This window comes from Vulpes lagopus, chromosome 11 (assembly GCF_018345385.1).
Source record: "Vulpes lagopus strain Blue_001 chromosome 11, ASM1834538v1, whole genome shotgun sequence".
Taxonomy (NCBI): domain Eukaryota; kingdom Metazoa; phylum Chordata; class Mammalia; order Carnivora; family Canidae; genus Vulpes; species Vulpes lagopus.
This window is the reverse complement of record NC_054834.1, coordinates 13,105,280-13,131,378: the sequence shown is the minus strand read 5'-3', so window position 1 is coordinate 13,131,378 and position 26,099 is coordinate 13,105,280. Positions and strand designations below refer to the sequence as shown.

At 33.4% G+C, this 26,099-nt stretch overlaps 1 protein-coding gene across 2 annotated transcripts in view; it reads right to left on the bottom strand.

The window, feature by feature from the left end:
- COG5 (component of oligomeric golgi complex 5) overlaps positions 1-26,099 on the bottom strand; it is a 292,761-nt gene that overhangs the window by 158,860 nt on the left and 107,802 nt on the right. For both annotated transcript variants that reach the window (XM_041774079.1, XM_041774078.1), the window contains exon 7: positions 1,593-1,723. In XM_041774079.1, coding sequence (XP_041630013.1) covers positions 1,593-1,723 — 131 coding nt within the window. The remainder of the gene's footprint in view (positions 1-1,592; positions 1,724-26,099) is intronic.

The window sequence follows — 26,099 nt, the reverse complement described above, 5'->3', positions numbered from 1 at the left end:
TAGATGAATACAAAAGGCTTGTGATCCTTCACTTTCTGAAATGTAACTGCTACCTCTCACAACGAAATGAGCTGGGCTGATATCAATTTTCTATAGAAATATTCATCTTAATTCAAAGTTGACTTGGAATTCCTTGAATATTTCTTTGAGAAGGTATCTTCTCTATTTTTTTAAAAAAATATTTTATTTATTTGTTCATGAGAGACAGAGGGGGAAAGAGAGAGAGAGAGAGAGGGAGAGAGAGAGAGAGGCAGAGACACAGGCAGAGGGGAAGCAGGCTCCATGCAGGGAGCCTGATGTGGGACTCAATCCAGGACTCCAGGATCACGCTCTGGGCCGAAGGCAGGTGCTAAACCGCTGAGCCACCCAGGCTATCATGTATCTTCTCTAATTTGATGTAGGCAAGTATCTTATTTTTTTTTTTAACAGTATAAGGGGTTTATCTTCATAATGAGACCTAAAGCTAGAAGAACTGTAGAGTTCATCTTCAGTATTATAAGTTGGGATTCGAGTTACCTTCAGGGAAAGGACAGCAGTGACTGTGAGAGGGAGTAAAGGGAATCCAGGAGTGCTGGGAGTTTTCCATTTCTTGACCTGGGTCTTGATTTCACAGATGTGTTCACACTGTGGTATTCTGCTCTATATGCATGTGTGTATGTGGCATTTCATTCTGTATGCACACATCATTTGTTCGCTTTTCATTATGTATATAATAACCAATTTCAAAGGTTACTTAAAACAGTGACATTCAGTATTGCTTTTTAAATTTTAACAATGAAGAATCAGAAGTCAAATAGTTACCTTCCTGATTTAGAGACTACTTAAAGAATAGAATATTTGTAAAATTATTTTTATCCAATACAAATGCCCAAAATGCAATTCTTGGTTGAAAAGACCTGAATAAAAAATAGACACTAATAATTGTATTTGGGTCCAATACAGACGAAGAAAATATCTGGGTACAACAGTAACGCAGAATAACAGATTTACATCGAATTTGCTGATTCAACTACATCAATGCCTTTGGGTTTTTTCCACTTCAGAACATTAAGCATCAGGAAAATGACACCTTAAGAGAAATCTCAAGTCAAAATAAATTTTTTTTTTTAAATTATGGCACAGTGATTATTAATGGTGCAAGGTTCTGGGTTTAAGTACTTAGTGTCTAAAACCAAACTATACCAGGTGATAGCTAAGTGACCTTTGACAGATTAATTCTCAGTTTCTTCATTTGTAAAGCAGAAAAAATAATAATACTGACCTCACTAGGTTGTTCAAAGGCTTAAATAAGTAAGAGTGCCTCAGACAAAATAAGCATACTCAACAGGTACTGTCTATCTACACAGACACATCACATAAACTATATCTCATGTTATGTACATTACATACCAAAATCTTAGAATCTATTTTTTAAATTAGATAAATACATATTAAATGAACTTTTCCCTGTACTTACTTTATAATCTACTTTCCAATTCAACTGTAAGCATAGTTCCTCAGTGATGAAGGCATATATTAGCTTTTAACCTCAAAGTTAAAGGCAGGTCTGTCTTATATTTGTCACGTTAAAAAAGTATTATTACTTTTATTACCTGAGTCTCTACCCCCTGTTCCAGTAGGCGCTTAGCTTGATTTTCCACTTCAAGTCGAGCTCTTGCAATAAAAAGTAGGTCATTTTCTATTACTTCTATTCCAGAAAGATCTATTCCTTGAGAAAGATAATCTATTAAAAAAAAACACATTTAACTATTTCACTATTGAATATATATCAAAGTACTGAAATATCATGTCTTACTTCTTCAAAATACTATAGATTTGCTGTTGAATACTATTTATTCCCTTTCAAAATCTGTATTTTAAAAACTACAGTTACCCAAACATTTTCTATTTAATAAACAACTTTACTCTGAAGCAAAATATTCTAAAGAAGATTGAGATGATAAAGCAAGAATAGAAATTATTATTATAGTAAATCCTAAGTAATGTCAACGATTACATAAAAAATAGTGTCAAATTTATTTTAATGTAAAGAAATATCTTGATAATCTTATATATTTCTCAAGCTGCAAGACAGTTTTAAAAGTTATTCTGTATTTGAAACAAGTGTCCACCATTTGAATAATAAGTCATAAAAATAATTAGGCACTTTTCATACTGCCAGTTTGTATGATTATGTAGCCTAATAGCAACTTACATTGAAGGATTTTCATATCACTGGATAAAAAAATTTACATAATAATTAACTAGTTATAGAATTAACATATTCTATTTACAGAATCATACAGAGTAAGAAGCATGAAAAGATCTCTACAAAGATGTTAATAACTGTGCATAGTTAGAATTTGAGAAAGTTATTTTTTTATGTTTTTATTTTTTGACTTACCTTAGACATATCTAAGATAACTAAAATGCTAAAACTAAAGGTCAAGATTTCAAGATTAAGCAGCTTATTCACAGTTCTAAAACTATTTTCTATTTTAACAAGATAAATTATTTCTGAAAAAACATAATTGCTTTACATAGATTAGTTTGTTTTCCACTTACTCAAGAATATCAAATCTCTTTTTCACTATATTCTCTTCATTGGAACTGATTTTTAAGTCTTATTAAAACATATTCCTAGCACTTAAATGTTACCATTTTTCTACCTCAACCCTCGTCATTAGGACCTCCAGTTTGGACTGCAGCTCATTTAATTGATTTTTAATTTCAGCCTGATTAGATCTAAATTCTGCAGTCATGAAGTCTCTTGAATCCTTTACGCTTTTTTCTAGAGCCACCAGTAGCTTTTTAATTGTGTTTCTGAATTGGCTTTCTGACATTTAATTGTAATCCAAATTTTGTAACTGTGGGAGAGAGGACTGTTTCTGATTCTTTCTTTTGAGGTGAGTTTTTCCTTCTAGTCACTTTGCTCAATGCAGAGTGGCCAAAAACAAGTTGTACTTGATAGAAGTGCAAACTCTTCTCACTGTAGCATTTCAGCTGTTCTCTCTTTAAATCTCAGACCAAATTCGTAGGTTTTCAGGATGATTTGAAAGTTATCTAGGTAAATTGGTGGGGACAGGTGACTTGGGGACCCTACTCTTTCCCCATCTTGCCCCGCCTCCCATGTTATCATTTTTTACTTAAGCAAAGTCACAGCAAGTTACCTACTATAGTGCTAACTAACCACTCCAATATCTACTGAATGAACACCATATATAGCGCTATATAAAATGACAAAAGGAAACAGAGGGCAGCTCAACAGAGGTTATTGCTAATCGCATATCAACCACAAGCATTTTTGTTAAATGTGTGTATCTACAGGGACCTTGGCCTACCACAGTGGAAAAAGTTTCAAAACCCTTTAAATCATATGGGCTTGCGATTCTGCCTCATAATTAACTGATCACTAGTTGATTAGTCATAAGATATAGCCTCAACGAGCCCCAATTTTTTCAATTGTAAAATGCCAACAACATATAAATCATGCTTATAACTCTTAAAACAAAAAATAAAAAATAAAAAAAAATAAAAAAAAATAACTCTTAAAACGATCATTAGAATCAAAACAAGTTAATGAATGCCAAAGTTATTTATACATCAATCTATTATGTAAATGTAGGGTGGATTATAACCCACAAAAAAGTTTTTAATCTGATTTTTTTTATTTTAAATTTTATTTTTCAGAGAATTTTTTTGAAAATTATATTTGACCCCAGCCATGGTAATGGTCAATGAGGAAATGCTTTGTTTACCCTAAAACATTTAGTAGACAATATAGAATCAAACTACAGACATGCACACGATAGAAAATAAGTATTATTTTCTTTTCAAGCAGGCTATCAACGTGTTTTTTTTTTTTTGTAATCTAAGAAGGAAAAATATCACAATTAAGAAAAAAAGAGAAAAGACATCATGAGTAAAGATACCTGGATTCTATTTCTGCCATTTATGTTTTATAATATAAATCTTGCCATCTTTGATATCAGTTACTTTATTTGAAAAATGAAAAACTACAGTATATAAACCTTAAGTTTCCCTCCAGTTATAAATTTCTGGAGATAAACAAAACCAAAAGTTGCTTTATTCTTACAAATGCTGATCTGTCACTCTGAAGACAATTCAAATCACTCATTCCAACCATTTATTGAGTATCAAAGTCACAGACAACCATAGAAAAGAATCAGACCTAAATTCTCATCCTAAGTAGCATTGTCTAAGAAAGGAAAACAAAGCACAAAGTTGCAACCACTGAAGGATAAAGATAAAATGTATTATGCAAGTGTTGTGGGAATAAAAAGTAAATACTTTTTATGCTTTCACAAAGTCTACCATCTAGCAGGGGTGAGAGGAATATAAATGATTAATTGCAATACTTTTTTTAAGGTAAACAATGGCCCCCATCACATTATCTAATCAACTCCCTATCCCACTGCTCCATCCCCTGCTTATCCACTGTATACTCACTTAAAAAAAAAATACAGCTATTCACTTTTAAAAAATAACCAAAATACATACTATATTTGGAATACAAAAATCCTATGGCTGGGAGGGGGAGAAAGCCCTATTATTTTCCTTACTGATTACTCCACAAATTAGCTTTTCAATAAAAGAGTAGGGAAGCCTGAGTGGCTCAGTGGTTGAGCATCTGCCTTTGGCTCAGGGCATGATCCTGGGGTCCCATCCCAGGATGGAGTCCCACATGGGCTCTCTGCATGGAGCCTGTTTCTCCCTCTGCGTATGTCTCTGCCTCTCTCTGTCTCTCTCATGAATAAATAAATAAAATCTTAAAAAAAAAAAAAGACAGGTTAAATATAGAAAGAGGAGAGTAAAAAAACAAAAAATACAAAGTACCGCCACCTCCCACCCACTTAGCCAGGAGAATGGAAGGATTGCACTAAATTCTCCCCTTCTGTTTAACTGTTCCATACAATTGCTATTAGTGTTTTAAGTCTTTTCACACTGCTCTTTGTGAAACACATCTAGGGGCTGAAGCCAAGGACAAACAGATGATGATGATTCCAATAATATAATTTTTGAACACCTAACATGTGGAGGGCATTAAACTGGATACAAAATGTCTTTTTATTATTTTAATGTATGCATCCAATATTTGTAATATTCTAAACAACCTTACTAGAAATATTATTAAATTATTAACAAATTCAGCTGGCTAGTAAGCAGCAAAGAAGAATTTAAATCCAGGTCTGACTTCAGTCTTTTCACTAGATCACCCCAGGCCAATCCCACAAGCCTCAGAGAGAAGATAACTTTATATTCAAAGAATAGATAGTATTCCTTCTGTAGTATTCCAATTTGCTCAGTGAAAGGATAAAGATGTAAAAATTGTATCAGAATTAACTGTTCAGGGAATTAGATTAAGACAGGGCGGAACAAAGACAGCATTTAAAAACTCCTATTTTGTGCTTAATAAAAATTTAAAAAGGAAAACTTTTAAAATATATAAAATGTCCTAAAATGCCAAATTTTGAAATATGTCAACATTAATTACACTTTAACAATTAAATCTTAATATATTTGGGTAGAAGACATTTATCACCATGTTAACTGTAATAAATACATACATACATATGTATATCTGCATGCTGACATGTATGTACACGTATATACATGTGTGTATAAAGAGAAACATTGTAACTTACTAAAAACCACTTTGAAAATCAATTTGGGATAATCTAATAAGATTTTATACGAATTTCTCTATGACCAAAATATAAAGTTACAAGGCACATAATCCAGAGAAGTTCTTAAACACGCATATTGGAAGACATGTACAATGTTCACAACAGCATTGTTTAAAAAAAAAAAAAAGATGAAAACCACCAAAACGACCATCAATTGGAGAAGAGATGAATAAAATATAACATTCATTCAAAATACTACTTCACAGGAGTAAAAATAAAAAATGAAAGGTATAACATCAATATCAATATCTCTTAGTAAAATAGTATTATGGAAGAAGGGCAAGTTTTAGAAGAATATACACAGCAAGAGGTGATTTATATGAAGACATGCAAAATTAAATAATATATTATTTAGGGACACATACAAACATTAACAACATTTAGAAAAGCTAGTAGAGATAGGTGATACAACAGGTTTATAATATTCTAATTCTTAAACTTCGTAGGTAGTATTTGTAGCTTACACATGTTAAAAAGATACTGTCCATTAAAAGTTTAATGCTAGAATTACTAACTGGTAACTGGAAAAAGTCTTGTTTTGGGACACCTGGGTGGCTCAGTGGTGAGCATCTGCCTTCAGCTCAGGTTGTGATCCAGGTCCAGGGACTCGGTCCCACATCAGTCTCCCTGCAAGGAGCCTGCTTCTCCCTAGGCCTATGTCTCTACCTCTCTCTCATGCATTAATAAAATCTTAAAAAGAAAAAAAAAAGTCATGTCTTTTCCTTTTAAAAATATGCTCATTAAGGAATTTTTAGAAATTGAAAAACTTTCAGGGTTCCTAGGTGGCTCAATCAGTCAAGCATCCGATTCTTTTTTTTTTTTTTTTAAGATTTTATTTATTTATTCATGAGAGACAGAGAGAGAGAGAGAGGCAGAGACACAGGCAAAGGGAGAAACAGGCTCAATACAAGGATCCTGATGTAGAACTTGATCCCAGGACTCCGGGATTGCGCCCTAAGCCAAAGGCAGATGCTCAACTGCAGAGCCACCCAGGCGCCCCTCAAGCATCCAATTCTTGATTTCAGCTCAGGTCATGATCTCAGGGTGGGGAGATTGAGCCCCTCTGCACTCAGCATGGGGTCTGCTTAAGCTTCTCTCCCTTTCCTCTGCTCCTCCCCACCGCCCCTACCCCGCTCATAAATTCTCTCTCTCAAGGAAGGAAGAAGTGGGGGGAGGGAGGGAAGGAGGGAGGGAAGGACGGAAGGAAGGAAGGAAGGAAGGAAGGAAGGAAGGAAGGAAAAAAATATTTCAAAAGAGGGGTAATTATATAACCTCACAACATAGAGGTCACAAAAGTCAACTGGATCACTGGAAAATACATGATTATGTCTGAGAAATTTATGAATCTTCAAATTCTCAAGTAGCACCAAAATAGACTATATCCTCCTCCTGGATGTTTATCTGAGAAAGAGCAGAAAAAGCAAAAACTGACATAAAGGAACTGGGCAGCTGGCTATAGTCACTTACCAATGAAAGTGACTCCCTCCTACACACCAACTTTGCAAAGAGCACAATTCAGATATGTGCCTCCGAGAAATTTCAAGCAACCTTCAGATGTTCCTAAAATACTTAAAATCTTGGTGGTGCTTAAAATCGAAAATAAAGGTCTACTATACTCCTTTAAAGTCTTATTCTCCTTTTTAATCTACTCATAAGTTCTTCTGTTCCTGTTTTTGTTTGTAATTGCTTATTTACAATGTCTTATTAATTTGATGTTAAAAGTATTCACCCATACTATTATAGTCCTTATAAATACCAATTTTTAATAGCTGCCCAACATTTCATCAAATAAATGAACCAAAAATTATTCATTCACCTAGAATGGAATAATTATCATAAATAACTATTTTATCTTTACATATAAAAATTCTAAATATCTAGAGTTATTCCCTTGGGAAATAATCAAAGACAGAATTACTGAGTCAGTCACACTTTTAAGTTTTTTGATACAAATTATCAAACTAGTTTTCAAAATGCCTATATCACATTATACATTTTTTTCCAATAACCTATGAGTCACTTTACCATAAATGGCACTGGATATAATCAATGTTTTGAATATTTTATGTGCTGCTAGAAGTAGTATGTTCTTATTCATGGTTTGCTATAATTTTTAAATGATGAAGCTAAATAACTATTTTATACTACCTGTATTTCCTTTGGAGAATCTCTAAATAATTTTTACTCCCTTATCTTTTTCTTATATTGTTTATATTAATTATATATTAATATTCAATGTTTACATATCATATTTGCTATGAATATTTCCCAGTTTGCTAATTATTTAATTTTTAGTTATTTATGGCCTTACTGCTTGAGGCCATTTTCAGAATCACATAATTATTTTTTTTTTTTTTTTTTAGAATCACATAATTATTAACTAAAAAACTCTACCTTTATTTTTTCTACATAGCCCTGATTATAAACTTCAGACTTTTACAAAAGCAAGGCAGTGATATATGAAGGATTATCTAGCAAACTGGTGAATAATAATCTAAAAAGGAAAACGTCATTTTAAAATCCATTCTACAAAATTTTAAAAATATTTTATTTAAATTCAATTTGCCAACATATACTATAATACCCAGTCATTCTACAAATATTTTATCTTTAAATCAAGATTAAGTCATACTTTAAGATCAGGGCTTACCACAATGATTCATTTTAATTCACTGTGGATATCAATCTTCTTTGCTGCCATATTTTAGGTTATAAAAAAACATAATTACTAGAGAATAAGTAACAAATTTAAACTACTACCAGGCAAATAATAACTATAAAACACCACCAAACAAAATGGATGCTGCAAGGTTACAGTACTGATAGAATTAATTGTGCAATCAACAATGAGATCTGGGCTTCCACTTATTGAAGGTACTCAAGTCAATAATGACAATGATAATAATACTAGTAATATTATACCAGAATCCTTATTTGCTATTTGAAACAAATCTAAGATAGTCCAATGTAGTTTTGAAAATTGTTTTAAAGAAACACACACACTATCTCTCCCCCTTTCTATTCATTTTGTTTGGTTGGGGGTTTTTTCTAAGTAAGCTCTATGTTGAACATGGAACTTGAACTCGTAACTTAGAGATCAAGAGCCCCATGCTCTACAGACTCAGTCATGCAGGCACCCTGTTTGATCATTAAAAAAAAAAATTTTTTTTTTCACTAAAGAAACATTAAGGGTGTTTCTTTAAATTTTAAATAAATTTGGGTTGCCTGGGTGGCTCAGTCAGTTGGCTGTCCAACTCTTGGTTTCTGCTCAGGTCATGATCTCAGAGTCCTGGGTAAAAACCTGGCTGAGCAGGGACACTGCTTGACTCCCTCTCCTTCTGCTCATCCCCTGCTCATGCATGTGCAAATAAATAAATCTTAAAAAAAAAAAAAAAAAAGAAAACATATAAAGTTAGAAATTATAAGTTAAAAATTCTAACAAAACACCAACAAAGACAACTACACACAAATTTTGGTTTTCATTTCCTTATTCTACATGTAAAGAGTGTTTTATTTTTCTGGTTGACATATTTTAATCATATTTAAGTAGATATCTTGAATCTGATGGCAAAAAAACACCTTTAGGAAAAATATTTTTTAAAAAAATGTTTATGTGCAATTATAGTTTAATTTTGATAATGTATAATATAAATGAAAACATAATGAAATTATAAAGCAAAATTATAAAATAGTAATGTGTATTTGTACAAAAGTAGAACCGATGACTCAGAAATAAAGAATAAAATAACATAGGTTTAAAGTTTATAAGAGAGGTGTCTAGATGGCTCTGTTGGTTAAGCCTTCAACTCTTGATTTCAGCTCAGGTCATGATCTCACCGTTGTGAGATTAAGCCCCACATTAGACTCTATGCTGAGCTTGGAGCATGCTTCGGATTCTCTCTCTCCCTCTGTCCCACCCTATCTACATCCCCAACCCACCCCTGTTCTTGCTCTCTCTCTCAAATAAATAAATAAATAAATAAATAATCATTAAAATAAATAAGTGTATAAGATTTTACTGTATGACAACCAAAATATAACTAAACAAATAGGAAAAAGTAATAAAATCTTCTCACAGTATTATAAACCCATCACAGAAATTTTTTTTAAAAACAATATGGAATATTTATTCCAACTATGGGGAAAATAGCCAAATGAATCACAAGAGAAATTTCACAACTATTAATATATAAAATTTTAAAATTTTCTAATGAAAAAATAAAATAATGAAGAAAAAATTTGAAATCAAATACATAAAAGTTACCATTAAAAACATATAAAGAGGGATCCCTGGGTGGTTCAGTGGTTTGGCGCCTGCCTTTGGCCCAGGGCACAATCCTGGAGTCCCGGGATCGAGTCCCCCGTCGTGCTCCCGGCATGGAGCACTTTCTCTCTCTCTCTAGGTCTATCATAAATAAGTAAATAAATCTTTTAAAAAAACATATAAAGAATTATAGTTCTCAATTTAAAAAATTATCAAAGGATATTAAAAACAAGTTTATGTAAGAGGAGGTTAATAATTAAGTGAATGTTTGAAAATCTAAAAAAATTTTTTTGCAGATTTTATTTATTTATTCATGAGAGACAGAGAGAGGCAGAGACACAGGCAGAGGGAGAAGCAGGCTCCATGCCGGGAGCCGGACACGGGACTCGATCCGGGGTCTCTAAGATCACACCCTGGGCTGAAGGCAGGCGCTAAACCTCTGAGCCACCCGGGCTGCACTCTATTAAAACTTTTTCTTGGGCTGCCCGGGTGGCTCAGTGGTTTAGCGCCTGCCTTCAGCCCAGGGTGTGATCCTGGAGACCCGAGATCGAGTCCCACGTTGGCTCCCTACATGGAGCCTGCTTCTCCCTCTGCCTGTGTCTCTGCCTCTCTCTCTCTGTGTCTCTCATGAATAAATAAGTAAAATTTTTGAAAAAAATAAAATAAAACTTTTTCTTTTTATAATATATTACATTTATCTTTATGTAAAATGAAGTAATGCATGATTATTAGAACACTTATAAAATCAATAGGAACCTTTTAACTAAAGTCAATTCCACACGTTTCAGAGAAAAGAGGTATATCCTTTCAAAGGCAGAGTATGATGTGAAGAATCAACTAGGAACGAAAACACCTGAACTTTATTCTACTCAATTCTATGACCTGAGAAAGATCACTTAACCTTTTTAAGAGTCCTAAGATGAAAAATGCTGTGTTACACATTTCACAGGCTGGTATGGATCAAATGAGATAATATGCATGAAGAATGTTTTATAAAATATCAAGAATTACATGTAACTAAGTGATTTTTTTTATAAACAGGATGTTAATTGCTCCCTTTTTTTCTTCATGGGGGCGGGGAGAAAAGCCCTAAAAAACACTCTTAAAGAGTTCAGTATTACAAAAAAATAATAAGGGTAAAATCTGTACTTTTCTAACCAAGGCTTAATTGATCTTACTGCTTGTACTATGCACAGCATATCTTCAGGCTTAAGTGAACTCTTGTGGTTGAATCCTTCTATTTCAAGTCCAAAACAGTTCTCAGGGTATGCTGATCTTTCTTGTTCTTCAAAGCTTCACGAAAATTTAGCATCGAAAGATTTATTCTTTTTTTTCCCCCCCTGGCTCTCACTGCAAGATGGGAAAAAAACCTTACAATTGAAAAAAAGGATTCTTTTTTCTTTCCTAAATCTTACTCTGTTTCAGCTAGCACAAAAAAACTTCCCAGGGCCAATAAAGACAGTGTATTTTCTATTTTCCTCTGGGCATTGTGGTTTGGTTTTCTTCCCCTATCTAAAACATAGATTTATACAAACCTCCTTTGTTGTCCTCCAGGAAGATATGGCAAGTGGTTTAGTCAGGGCCTACCTTCCACTCAGTACCTGAGTAGAAGTGTCAATATCCCTCCCTCAATAAGTAGATAAGCACTAGATAAAATCAGCAAGGATATTACAAAAAATGACCACCACCAAAATCCAAAGGGATCTGATTGACATCTACAGAGCACTCCAACCAACAAAAACATATACATATTCTATTCAACTACACATAGAACATTAACCAAGACAGAGCATGTTCCTTGGTGTACAAACCATTTAAAATTTTGGTACTTTTGTACCAAAATTTGGTACTTTTGTACCAAAAGTACAAACATTTAAAATTTAAAATTACTGAAATCGTACAAAATATGTTCTTTGATCACAATGGTAACAAACTAAGAAAAACAGAAAAATAACTAAATTTTCCAACTATTTGGAAATTAAACACATTTCCAAAGGTTTTTTTTGTTTTGTTTTGTTTTGTTTAAGTAATCTCCATACCCATCATGGGGCTCAAACTTACAAGTGTCACATGCCCTACCAACTGAGCCAGCCAGACGCTCCTAAACAACACATTTCTAAATGATCAATGGGTCACAAAGGATCTCTGAGGAAATTTTTTTCAAAAATTACTAAACTGAATGATAATGAAAACACAACAACAAAACTTTGGGGATTCAACTAAGCCAGCAGTTAGAAGGAATTTAGTAACACTAAATGTGTGGGGGTTTTTAATGTGTAATTAGGAAAAAAAGAAGTCTCAAATCAATAATCAAATCTACTGCCACAAGAAACTAGAAAAAAAAGCAAAATAAACAAGAACAGAATAAACAAGAGGAAATCAATGAAACTGAAAACAAAAATAACAAAATCAATCAAATCAAAAGTTAATTCTTTGCAAGAATCAATAAAAATTAAAGCCCTAGTAAGACCAACAAAGAAGAAAGCAGAACAAATTACCAATAACAGGAGTGAAAAAGAAGATCCACCCACTACAGACTTCACAGCATTCAAAGGATAATGGAATACTATGAATAGGTTTTTAACTTAGATGCAACTACTGGAACTCATACAAGATGATCTAAAAAGATTTGAAACTATTTTAAAAATTGAATTTGTAGCTCAAAACATTCTAAATAAGAAATCTATAAGCCCTGGTGGTTTCAGTGCCATTGAAAAAAGAAATAACCTAACTCTACACAAAAGAACATTTCCCAAAATTAGACAAAGAACACTACAAAAAGTACCTTTCCCTTAAAAGCATAGACACAAAAATTCTCAAAATATTAGCAAATCTCATTACCCTGATACAAAAGCCAAAGACATTTTTAAAATAATAATAAAACTAGAACAATCTGCCTCAAAAGCTAGATGCAAAACTCCTCCACAAAACATTAGCAAATAGGATCTAGGAATATATAAAAAATAATAATACATCATAATCAAGGGGAGTTTCTTAGGAGACAAGGAAAGGAACTTTGATAATTTAATGATGTTTACTAAAAAATAACACAGAGATTATAGCTAATAAGCCAACAAATGAGATAAAATGTCTCATAAAAATACTCCAAAAGAAGGTAGATAAAAAGGGAGGCAATGAACAGATAATACATAAAAATGATACAAACAGAAAACTATAAGCAAGATGGTAGCATTAAACTCAATCACACCAATAATGAAATGAAATCTAAGTTGTGTAAACACCCCAATTACAATGCAGAGATTATAAAACTGCATCTAAGAAAAAGGTGCAAAGTATACACAGCCTACAAAAACCCACTGAAGATATGAAGACACAAATAAATTCAAAGAAAAAAAAATTCAAAGTAAAATGACAGAAAAAGATACACAAAACTAATACTAATTAAAAACACCTACATTGATTACATTAATATTTTTAAAAGTAGATTTCAAGGCAAAGAATAATAAGAAGGAGATATCATTTTATGGTAATAAAAGGGTCAAGTCATCGAAATCATCATATTCCTAAACATTTCTGCATGTAATAAAAGAAATTCAAAATACCCTGAAGAATTGCAAGGAGAAATGATCAAGTTGGAAAATACAGTGAGAGACTATAACATTTTTCATTCAATAACTGATAGAACAAGAAGATAGATAAATCTAAGCACTGAAAGGCCTGAACAAGATGTACCAAACTGACCCAATTGAAATTTATAGAACATTCCACATGACATCAGAAGACACATTCTTTTCAAGTATAAAAGGATTATTTAGCAGATAAGACAACACTCCGGGCCTAAATCAAGTTTCAATAAATTTAAAAGGACTCAGTTCATACAACATATGTTTTTTAAACAAAATGGATCAGAAGTCAACAAAGACCCCTAGAAAATTCTAAAAGTTCAAATTCTAAATATTCAAAAAAATAACTTCTTTAAAAAATTTTAAGTATTCAAGACAAAGTGATGTCTGTTAAAAAATACCCATGATGAAAGAGGAAATTAAAAAGAGAAAACATTTTACACTAAATGAAAATGAAGGGACGCCTAAGTGGCTCAGTGGTTAAAGTGTCTGCCTTTGGCCCAGGGCGTGATCCTGGGGTCCCAGGATCAAGTCCCACATTGGGTTCCCTGCATGGAGTCTGCTTCTCCCTCTGCCTGTGTCTCTGCCTCTCTCTGTGTCTCTCATGAATGAATAAATCTTTAAAAATAAATACATACATACATATACACACTAATAAAGCAAAGTTTCCAGGATATAGTCAAAGCAATACTAAGATGGAAATTTAGAGCACTGAAGACTTATGCTAGGGAAAAAAAAAAAAGAACAAACAAAACCCCAAACAGAATAAATGAAATAATGAAGAACAAAGTAGAAATCTAAAACTATAAAGAATATCAAGGAAACCAAAAGCAAATTCTTTAGAAGATAAATAAGACCGAAAACCTCTAGCTAAACTGACTAAAAAAAAAAGAACACACAAGTTACCAAGTATCAGGACTGAGAGAGATGACATCACTAAAATAACTAAAGATATTAAAAGGTTACAAAAGGAATCTGATGAATGACTTTACACCAAAACAATATAGATGACTCTCAAATATTCATGCTTTGTGAAAGAAGTCAGATAAAAAAAGGAGCACATGTTGTAGCATTCTATTTATACCATTTTAGAAAGTGCAAGCTAGAATGGAGGTCAGTGGTTCCCTGGGGATGAGAGGGAATTTTCAGGGAGAGCAGGAGGGAGTCCTGACATGGAAACTTTGGAGATGCGGAATATGTCTGTTACCTTGATTGTGCTTTGGTTTCTCAGCATATAAACACGTCAGAATTTATCAAATTGTAATTTTGTTTTTTTAATTGTACTATTTAACATGTGCAGGTTATTGTGTATCAATTATACTTTGATAAAGCTGGTTTTTCTTAAATGAAGAAAGACTGCAACAGAAATACATCAAACAGAACTACAGAGCTTATTCAACAAAAAAATCATTTTCCCTCTTCATCTTAATTATGAAAGATGATGGTAAGAAGGATCTGTACGACTTTGATTTTCTCTTTCAGCCATTTAAATGCCTTCTCTGTGGTAGGTACTGTCTATATATAGAGAACAGACATCAACTCTACCTTCAGAAACATTTACAATACAGCTTTGTTGGCAAACTAGAAAACACAACTACAATCCAGGCAGTCTCCCTAACCAAAAATTTTACCAATTTGCTTATACATTAAGAGATTTTGTTCTCAGATACCTAAAAACAATTATATAATTCCTAATTAAGGATACCAGTGAGACTGCTTTTCTCGAAGGTCCTGGCACTCAAAAAGATTAAATATTTAGTAAACAATGACTCTGTGCTGTGATACACAAATTTAGGAACTGTTGGTTAAATACAAAGTAAAGCAGGTTTCTTAGCTATATAATACTCCTCAAAACCATAACTCAGCAGAAACATCCAAAAGAGGCATATAATATATATTCCCCAAATCTCCTTATCCCGTTTTTGTTCCTCAAATTGCAGAAAATCTAGCAGAATCAGCACTCAAGGAACACACTTAAGAAAATATAGTAATTGGGATCCCTGGGTGGCGCAGCGGTTTGGCGCCTGCCTTTGGCCCAGGGCGCGATCCTGGAGACCTGGGATCGAATCCCACATCGGGCTCCCGGTGCATGGAGCCTGCTTCTCCCTCTGCCTATGTCTCTGCCTCTGTGTGTGTGTGTGTGTGTGTGTGTGTGACTATCATAAATAAATAAAAAATTTAAAAAAAAATTTTTAAAAAAGAAAATACAGTAATGATATCATACTGGTTTAGATGCAATGCTTAAAAGATATAAAATCCATGTAAATCCTTTGTTTCCCCCCTCTAAAGATCTGGTCACTAAAGGATCTTGTTTATATAGTGTAAAGCACTAAGAAGCAAGAATATAAAAAAAAAAAAAATAAGGAAGATACAGAGTCATATATCTTACTCTTGTAAGAATAGTACCTATTAGGTAAACATCTATGATCATACAATCAATCTCTCTCTCCTTCTATCTATAAGATGTAACAACTTCTCACCATATTAATTTTTGTTCTATATCTGAAACACAAGAAGTATCACATAGCTATAGGAAAATCATATACCCACACTATGACTAGAGTCCTTACTGTGAAGAAACAACATGAAGGCTGTAAACTAAGTTTTACAAAATTAAAGTTAATCCTCATCTAAGAATATTTACTCTCTAATCCACACAGATGCAGCACATTAAAGAAAAAAAGATTACAGTCATAACACAACTCTTTATCAGAATAACAATAATAATTCACATTCACATAGCACTTACTACGTGTTTATTATGGGTTGAGATATGCCCCCACCCCACCCCAAATATTATGCTGAAGTCCTAACTCCCAGGACCTCAGAATGTCACCTTATTGAGAACTAGGGTAGTTTCGTATGTAATTATTTAAAATGAGGCCCCTAACCCAATTTGATTGGTGTCCTTATACAAAGGGGAAAATTGGACAAGTCACCCACACAAGAAGAATACCACAAAAGGATGAAGGGAAAAATTGGGATGATGCTTCTCCAGGCCAAGGAACTCCAAAGACTGCCAGCAAACCATCAGGAGAGGACACACATGGGACAGATTCTTCCTTCATAGGCCTAAGAAGAAACCAACCTTACTGATATCTTGATTTTGGACTTCCACCCCCCAGAACCGTCAGAATAAATTCCTGCTGTTTAAACCATCCAGGTTAGGGTACTCTGTTACAGCAATCCTAGGAAATTAATATACTATGTGTCCAGACAGTGTTATAAGAACCTGTATATTCATCATTTAATACAACAGCCCTTTAGTTATCTATTCCACTTTAAAGACAACAAAACTGATACACAGAGCAGTTAATTATCTTCCCTATTTCACAACTAATAAACTATAAAGATAGGATTTGGGAAGTGACCCAAACAGGATTAACACAACAGTCCCCTAAGTATGGCTGAATATTTCAACTGTCTGGAAGTTCAACATCAAAGTTTGATTCTTTGGCCTCCTAAAGCTTTGTTCTCCTCATACACTCTCTAAAATTTCGTTATTCCTTTCTTCTTAAACTAGCTGAAGTAGATTCACTTGGCCTCAACTAGGAACCCCGGCTGACAGACAAGGAGAGGTCAGTTAGGAACTGGAGTGCTGGGTAAAGCTGAAGTACTTATAGAATCTGACAATGGTCAGAGACTCAGAAAACTATCCCAGTGATCTCTAACTACTACTTGCTTCCTGGGTCTTTGTTTTGTACTGAGGTAGTGAAGGGCCTACCTGACAAACCTGGCCACAAAGGTAATTCCTCTCATCTTAAAGTAACTTTATCCAGTCTGACCATCAACACTTTAAAACCTCTCTCCATAAGCAAGGTTATGTGTACATAAACCACACGGGAGTCCAACTGAGGGGCCAAGGGTAAGGAGGTAAGGAGAATAGTGGAAGGGCCCAAGCTAACAGGGAATTCAAGAGAGGAGAATATACATCAAAGTTGACAATGGCCCAAATTCGATAATTTCTTCTCTTTCATAGCTCCTAATTCACTTCATGTTAACTCTCTGTGAAAATACTGCACTCACAACTTATTTCACAATTTGATAGTTAAATATTTTTACAAACAAAGCATACTCTTCTACAACAGATTGAATTGTGTCCCATAAAATGACAGACTAAGGCCTTAACCCCTAGTAACTATAAATGTGACCTTATTTGGAAAAAGGTTCTTTGCAGATGAAACCAAGTTAAAATGAGGTCATACTGGATTAAGGTGGGCCTTGCTCCAATGACTGGAGTTCTTATAAAACAAGAGAAATCTGGACACACAGAATGGCAAACGTCATGTAATGATACAGTGACGCACAGGGAAGAAGGCCATGTGAAGAGAGAGGCAGAGGTAGGAATGATGCATTTATAAACCAAGAAACAAGCATTTCCAGCAACCACCAAAAAGCTCAATGAGGCAAGGAAAGTTTCTTCCCCTAGAGCCTTCAGAGATAGCGTAGCCCTGCCAATACCTTGATTTCAGACTATTAGCCCCAAGAACTATGAGAGAAGTTTTTGTTGTTTTAAACCACCGGTTTGTGCTAATTTGTTAGAACAGCCTGAGGAAACTCATACATCCTCTCTCTGATATAGTCATTTTTTCCCCCATCTTCAATCAACCCCCAATTTAGGCCTGAAGCTACAGACCAAATGAGTTAATTGAGAATTAAAGTCAATGAAGGTTCCACATGCACAGCAGCTGCAGGATGAGCCATTTAATCTATACAACATTCGCTGGTCCATTACCAGCGAGTTTGGTATACTCTTAGCTTAAGAGCTCTTGAGCTACTGAACACGATTTTCACAATGAATGAATTATGCTTGTAAAGAGGAGTAGGAAAGTGGAAGAACAACAACAAACTATTTGAGCTTAAAGCACAGGAATCAGATATTTTGCTAATAAAATAAGATCATGATGCCAATTCCATCATTAGCATTTGTCTGCTCAATATTATAAAAGAAAATGCAAGAATTTTACATAACCAACCAATTGTACAATGAAATACACTAAGTACTAGAATACTCCTAAAGGTACTATTCAAAATTTTAACCTAAAAATGGGGCTGTACATATAGAAACATAAATACAAACTATACAGGATCTTTATGAAACAATCATATTTTAGTTAAATTTTCAGAGATTAAATAAACTATGATCTTGGTATAACTCTGGCAAGCATATGAACCTGATATGTTTATGTAGAGTGGAATGAATGGGATGTTTCTAATTCCAAGTCCTGAATTAGCAATCCAATATTTTTAGGAAATTTTGAGTAACTAGATGATACATGAAGCACACCATATATACTATGTATGCATGCTGTTACTTATTATAAAAGGCAAAGAAAATTCAAAGGCCAAAATATCCTAATGTTTCTTCTAAGTATAAGAAAGATACACTTACAATGCACTTACAGTGCACTTTTCAGATGTTTTTATGAAATAATCTCTGCAGTATTATTTTAATATTTTATTGAGATATATTTCATATGCCATCAAATTTACTCACTGAAAGTGTGTGTACATATCCACACACACATAAGTATTCATGGAGCTATACAACCATCACTTCAATCTAATTTTAGAACATCTCTACCACTTGAAAAAGAAACTATTCCTATTAACAGTCACTTCCCATTTCTGCTTCCCCCTGACCAATCCACTCTGCCCCAGCCTCAGGCAACCAATCATGCACTTTCTGTCTTTATGAATTTAGCTATTCTGGATACTTAATATAAACAGACCAACACAATTTGGTCTTTTGTGATTGGCTTTTTTCACTTAGCATTATGTTTTCAAAGTTACCCTCTGACACATCATGTATCAATACTTCATTCCGTTTTGTTGCCAAATAATATTCCATGTATAGATGTGCTTTATTTATTTATCTACTCATCAGTTGATGTACATTTAGGTTGTTTCAAACTTGAAGCTATAATAATGCTGCTATGAATATTCATGCATAAGTTTTTGTGTAGACTGTTTTCATTACCCTTAGGTACTAAGAGTGGAATTGATGAGTTGTATGATAATTTGGTTTAACATTTGGAGGAACTGGCAAACTATTTTCCAAAGTGGCTGCATTCCTATCAGCAGGATATGAGAGTTCCAATTTCTACCCATTCTCACCAACATTTGTTATTGTCTTTTTTATTTTAGCCATTCTAGTGGCTGGGAAGTGGTATTTTGTTGTGGCTTTGATTTGCATTTCCCTAGTGACTAATTATGTTGAGCGTCTTTTCATGTGCTTTTCCTTTGTGTACCCTCCTTTGAAAAACATCCATTCAAGTCCTTTGTCCATTTTTTAGTTGGCTTGTCTTATTTTTGAGTAGTAAGCATTCTTTATATATTCTGCATACATGTCAAATACATGACTTACAAATATTACCTCCCATTCTATGGACTGCCTATTCACTTTCTTAATGGTGTCTTCTCATTTTCTTAAAGATGCCCTTTGAGGACAAAAGTTTTTAATTTTCATGAAGTACAATTTATCTATTTTTTTCTTTTGTCACTTATCCTCTTGGTATCATATCTAATAAATCAAAGTTACAAAATTTTACTCCTATGTTTTCTTCTAGGAGTTTTTGGGTTAGTTCTTATATTTAGGTCTAGGATACATTTTGAGTTCCATGGTGTAAAAAAAAGATGCAAATTCATTTGTTTGCATATGGATACCCACTTGTCTCAGCACCATTTGTTGAAAAGACTATTCATTCCCCATTGAATTGTCTTCACATCTTTGTAAAAAGTCAACTCGCTATGAGGTGGGAGTTTATTTCTGGACTCTAAATTGTATTCCATTGATTTGTATGTCTATTCTTATGCTAGTACCAGACTATCTTAATTACGGTAGCCTTATAGTGGGTTTTGAAATCAGGAAGTTTCCCCAACTTTGTTATTTTTCAAGTTTATTTGGACTATTCTTTTTCAAACTTGTTTTAGCTATTCTGGATTGCTTGCTTTTCAATATGAATTTTAGGATAATTTTGTCAATTTCTGCAAAAACACCAGTTGGGATTTTGAGAAGGACTGCACTCAATCTGTAGATTAATTTAGGGAGTTTTGCCATCAACAATGTCCCAAGTATATCCATATCCTGATTTTCACAATTTGTAAATACACTACCTTACATGATAAAAGGGTCTGTACAAATGTGATAAATTACACATATTTTTAAAGATTTTATTTATTCATTATATATAATGATATATATACATACATACATATACATATATATACATACATATATATACATATATATATACACATACAGAGAGAGAGAGAGAGAGAGAGAGAAAGAGAGGCAGAGGGAGAAGCAGGCTCCATGCAGGGAGCCTGACGTGGGACTAGATCCCGGGTCTCCAGGATCACGCCCTGGGCTGAAGGTGGCGCTAAAAGCTAAACCAGCCTAAATTACAGCTCTTAACATAAGATTATCCTGGATTATCTGGGTGGGCCCAATGTAATCACAAATGTCCTCATAAGAGTGAGGCAGAGGGAGATGTGACTATAGAAGGGGCAATGTGAGAATGGTACCAAGAAGAGGAAAAGGTGATGGAAGGTACAGCCATGACCCAAGAGATAAGAGTCTCTAGAAACTGGAAAAGGCAAGGTAATGGACTCTCTCTTATGGCCTGCAGAAGGAACTAGTCCTACTAACACTTTGATTTTAGTCTCATAACACGTATTTCAAACTTCTAACTCCAAAATATAAGAGAATAAATTGGTGTTAGGTCATCAAATTTGTGGTAATTTGTTATAGCAGCCATGGTAAACCAATACACCTAATACATCCTAATGAGTTTTGCACATAATATCAGAGTTCAATACATGGGTAGCAAAAACTATTAAAAATGAAATAAATAGGAAAAGTCTACAGTTATAGTTAGACCAAACAATGGCTTCTATACAGATAGGAGAAACATAGCCAAATTTTTGCAAATGGTAAATCTAGGTTATAGGTAAAGGGGTATTCACATCACTATTCTTTCGAGTTTCCTCTAGTTTGAAAATTTTTGAAATAATAAAATGGAAAAATTCACTGAAGTACAAAGTATATAATATATGAAAGTATTTTTAATTGGGGGCATTATCAAATTTGGCAATCTTAGCATCAAGGTATTGTTAATTACTAGAAAAGTCCTCTCATTTGCCAAACCGGTTTTAATAAAGGTCAGCCTCCAAACATCAAACCTGAAGAATTATTATTTTGGACAGTAGTTTTATGTATTTTCTTTGACATTTTATTATAAAAAGCTCATTAAAAAAGAAAACGGTATAATGGGCCCCTGGCACCCTATTACTGAGTTTCAACAACTCTCTTCATGTTACTAATCTTGTCTTGTCTACCCCCCCACTCCACCATTTGCTTGTTTTGCTGAAGCACTTTAAAGCAAGTCTCAGAAATCAAGTTCTCCCATATATACTTCAACATAACCATTAAATCTTAAATACAGAAAAATCAAGGAAATATATCGAGTGAAAAAGACCAAAATGTGCTATAAAAATAACTGCTTTTTAGTTAACTGAGGTTGAAAAATTAAGCACAAGGAGATTAGACAAAGTACTGCTAGGAAAAAATAAAATTCAAACTGATAAAATATGCCAAGCTGAAAAACATTTTGGCAATTCAAAAGTAACTGATGTAACATACACACACACACACACACACACACACACACACACACACACGGAATTAACAAATTGGAAGCATCTAATCTACGGGGGGTATAATCTTAGGACACTGACAAAAAAAATGTAACATGAGTAGAACCCAGAAGGCAAGTACTATAATACATTTACTAAAGGCAATAGTTTCAGTGTAATTATCTCATTTAACCAAGGATTACCTTCAAAAAAAGGTATCAAAATACTCTTGTAAGAAAGCCTCTTCATTTGAAAATAAGCCTTTTCTCCTTAAATAATAATTCAAACTAGAAAAATGGGGATTTGTAAAGACATATTATATTTACATCACATATACTCTGTCCTGTACTATAAAAAAATATAAGGATCCATCATTTTTTGCAGTAAAAAAATTCTGCAAAAACGTCTATTTTTTCTATTCAACATAGTACTGGCAGTTCTAGCCAGGACTATTAGGCAAGAAAAAGGATTACAAGGCATCTAAATTAGAAAGAAAGAAGTAAAATTATCTCTGACAAACATGATCTTATATGTAAAAACCTAAAGATTACACACACACACACAAACACCCAGTTGGAATAAACTAATTCAGCAAAATTGCAGGATACAAAATTAACAAAAATCTCTGCATTTCTATATATTAACAATGAGTAATCTGGAACTAAAATTTTTTTAAATTCCAGTTATAATAGCATTAAAAGAAAAAAATACATAGAAATTGGTTTAACCAAAGACATGAAAGACATATTCTGAAAACAATAAAACACTGATGGAAATTAAAGATGAGATAAATAAATGGAACGATATCCAGTGTTCATTGGAACAATTAATATTGTTAAGATATAAATATTACCCCATAGTAATTTACAGATTTAATGCAATCCCTTTCAAAATCCCAATGTTACATTTGGAGAAATAGAAAAAGTCATCCTAAAATTCAAATGGAATCTCAAGGGACCCTGAATAGCCAAAGCATCTTGAAAAAGAACAAAGTTGGAGGTCTCACACTTCCTCATTGCAAAACTTATTACAAAGTACTGGCATAAAGACACAGACCAGTGGAATACAACACAGAGCCCAAAATAAACCTTCACATGTATGGTCAGATGATTGCTGACAGGAGTGGAGTGTCAAGAGCATTTAATAAGGAAAAAATAGTCTTTTCAGTAAATGGAACTGGAAACACAGGGTATCTATATACAGAATAAAGAAGTTGAACGCTTATCTCATACCATATGCAAAAATGTTTTCTCAAAATGAATTAAAAACCTAAGTGTAAGGGCTAAAACTATAAAAACTCTTAGAAGAAAACATAGGACACAGTATCATGACACTGGATTTGGCAATGATTTCTTGGGTATGGGACCAAAACTAAAAATAGATAAAACCAGACTACATCAAAATTAAAAACTGCATCAAAGGACAGGGTCAACAAAGTGAAAAGGCAGTTTACAGAATGGGAGAAAATATTTGTAAATCATATAGCTGAAAAGAGGTTACTGTTCAAAATCTATAAAGAACTCCTATAACTCAGGACATCTGGGTAGCTCAATGATTGAGTGTCTGCCTTTGGCAATAGGGCATGATCCCAGGGTCAGGGATCGAGTCCCACATCAGGCTCTCCGCAAGGAGCCTGCTTCTCCCTCTACCTATGCCTCTGCCTCTCTCTCTCTCTCTCTCTCATGAATAAATAAAATCTACAAAAAAAAAAAAAAAAAAGCAGGCAAAGGACGTGAGTATACATTTCTCCAGACGATATACAAATGGCCAAGTACCATATGAAACAATGTTCAACGTTATTAATCATTAGAGAAATGCATATCAAAATCACAATGAGATTATCATCTCATATCTGTTAGGATGTTCATGATAAAAAAAAAACAAAGTAACAAGTGCTAAAGAGGATGTGGAGAAACTGGAACCCTTGTGCACTGTTTACTTCTATAAAATGATACTGCTGCTATGAAAAACATTATGGTTGCTCCACGAAAAGTTTTTTAAAGAATTACTATATGATCTGGCCATCTCATTTCTGTTCTTGGAAATACATATATATATATATCACATTATATATATTTATGTAAAATATATATATATATATATATATTTAGCCATCCTAAAGAACAGAAATCAGGATCTTAAAAAGATATTTGCAAACCCATGTTTCCTGCAACATTATTCATAATTGCCAAGAGATAGAAGTAATCCATATGTCCTTTGACAAAGGAATGGATTTTAAAAAATGTGATAAGTGGGAATAAAAGGCACAGCACAGGGAATATAGTCAAAGATACTGTAAGCACCTATGGTGACAGATGGTAGCTACACTTGTGATGAGCACAGCATGATATGTACAGGGAAGTTGAGTCACTATGTTATACACCTGAAACTAATATAACTAACTATACTCAAAAAATTATAATTTAAAAAAAGGGGAAATGTGGTATGTACACCGAATAGAATATTATTCAGTCTTTAAAAAAGGAAATCCTCTCTTGTGCCACAACACTGATGTGACTTGAAGACATTTTGCTAAGTAGAATAAGCCAGTTACAAAAAGACAAATACTGTATGATGCCACTTAGAGAGGTACCTAAAGTAGTCAAACTCACAGAAATAGAATGGTTGTCACACTCCAGGGAGAAGAGGAATTGTTCAATGGGTAAAGAATTCTAGCTTTGAATTAACACTATGAATATAGTTAATACTACTACATAAATTTAAAAATGGTTAAGATAGTAAGTTTTATGTTATGTGTTTTTTTACCACAATTAAAAAAAAACAGAAAATAAATGTTAGAGAGCATATGGACAAACTAGAACCTCTGCTCATTGCTGGTGGAAATAAAAAATGGGCCAGCCTCTTTAGAAAACACTATTACCTCAGAAAATAAACAAAGTTACCATGTGATTCACCAATTCTAGCATATACCAAAAGATGTGAAAGCAAGAATTTGAACAGGTATTTCTTTACTCATGTCCATTATGACATTATTCACAATATTTAAATAGTAGAAGCAATTCAAGCATCCATCAAGAGATAAATGGAGAAAATGTGGTATGTATGTATAATGGACTATTATTATACAGCCTTAAAAAGGAAATTCTGACACATGCAGCAATATGGACGAACCTTAGAAGATATTATACTAAGTGAAATAAGCCAGTTACAAAAGGACAGATATTCTTTAATTCCACACACATGTGATGCCTGGAATAGTCAAATTCACAGAGACAAAAGAAGAATGGTAGTCACTGGTGACTGGAGTACAAGGAGAATGGATTCAGTAGTGAATGTATACAAAGCTTTGGTTTGGAAGATGAGAAAATTCTGGAGACAGATGGTTGTGGTGGTTGAACTTTGGTGGTTGTGGTGTAAATATATTTAACATTATAGAACTATACATTTAAAAATGGTTAAAACACCAAATTTTGTTATATGTATCTTACTACATACACACACATACACACTTTTATTTTAAATATTACTATGAAACTGGCATTGGTCAAGTTTTCAAAATCCTGTTTAGTTTTGCTTGCAAATGATAGGAAGCAAACTAAATCTGACTCAAGCAAAAGGGGAAAAAAGGAATTCTCTGGCTCATGTAATGAGAAACTCAAAGCAACTGAGTATTAAAGCAGAGATGAATTATGGGTGCTCAGCAAATATCAAGACTCAGTGTGTCCTGTTTAAACATAATAAAAAGTTTACTATTTAATAATTAAAGAAAATAACATAATATATTTATAAGGCAAATACTACTTAGTATTATCTTTTCAAAAAAGTGAACATCCTCTTATAGTAATACCCAAATTAATTAAAAGAAGACATCCCAAAGACAGAATTTATGGTCAAACAGCATTGTTAACACCCCAAAACTAGAGTACAAATCAGGAATCCAACATCTAATCTCAATTTCAACATTCA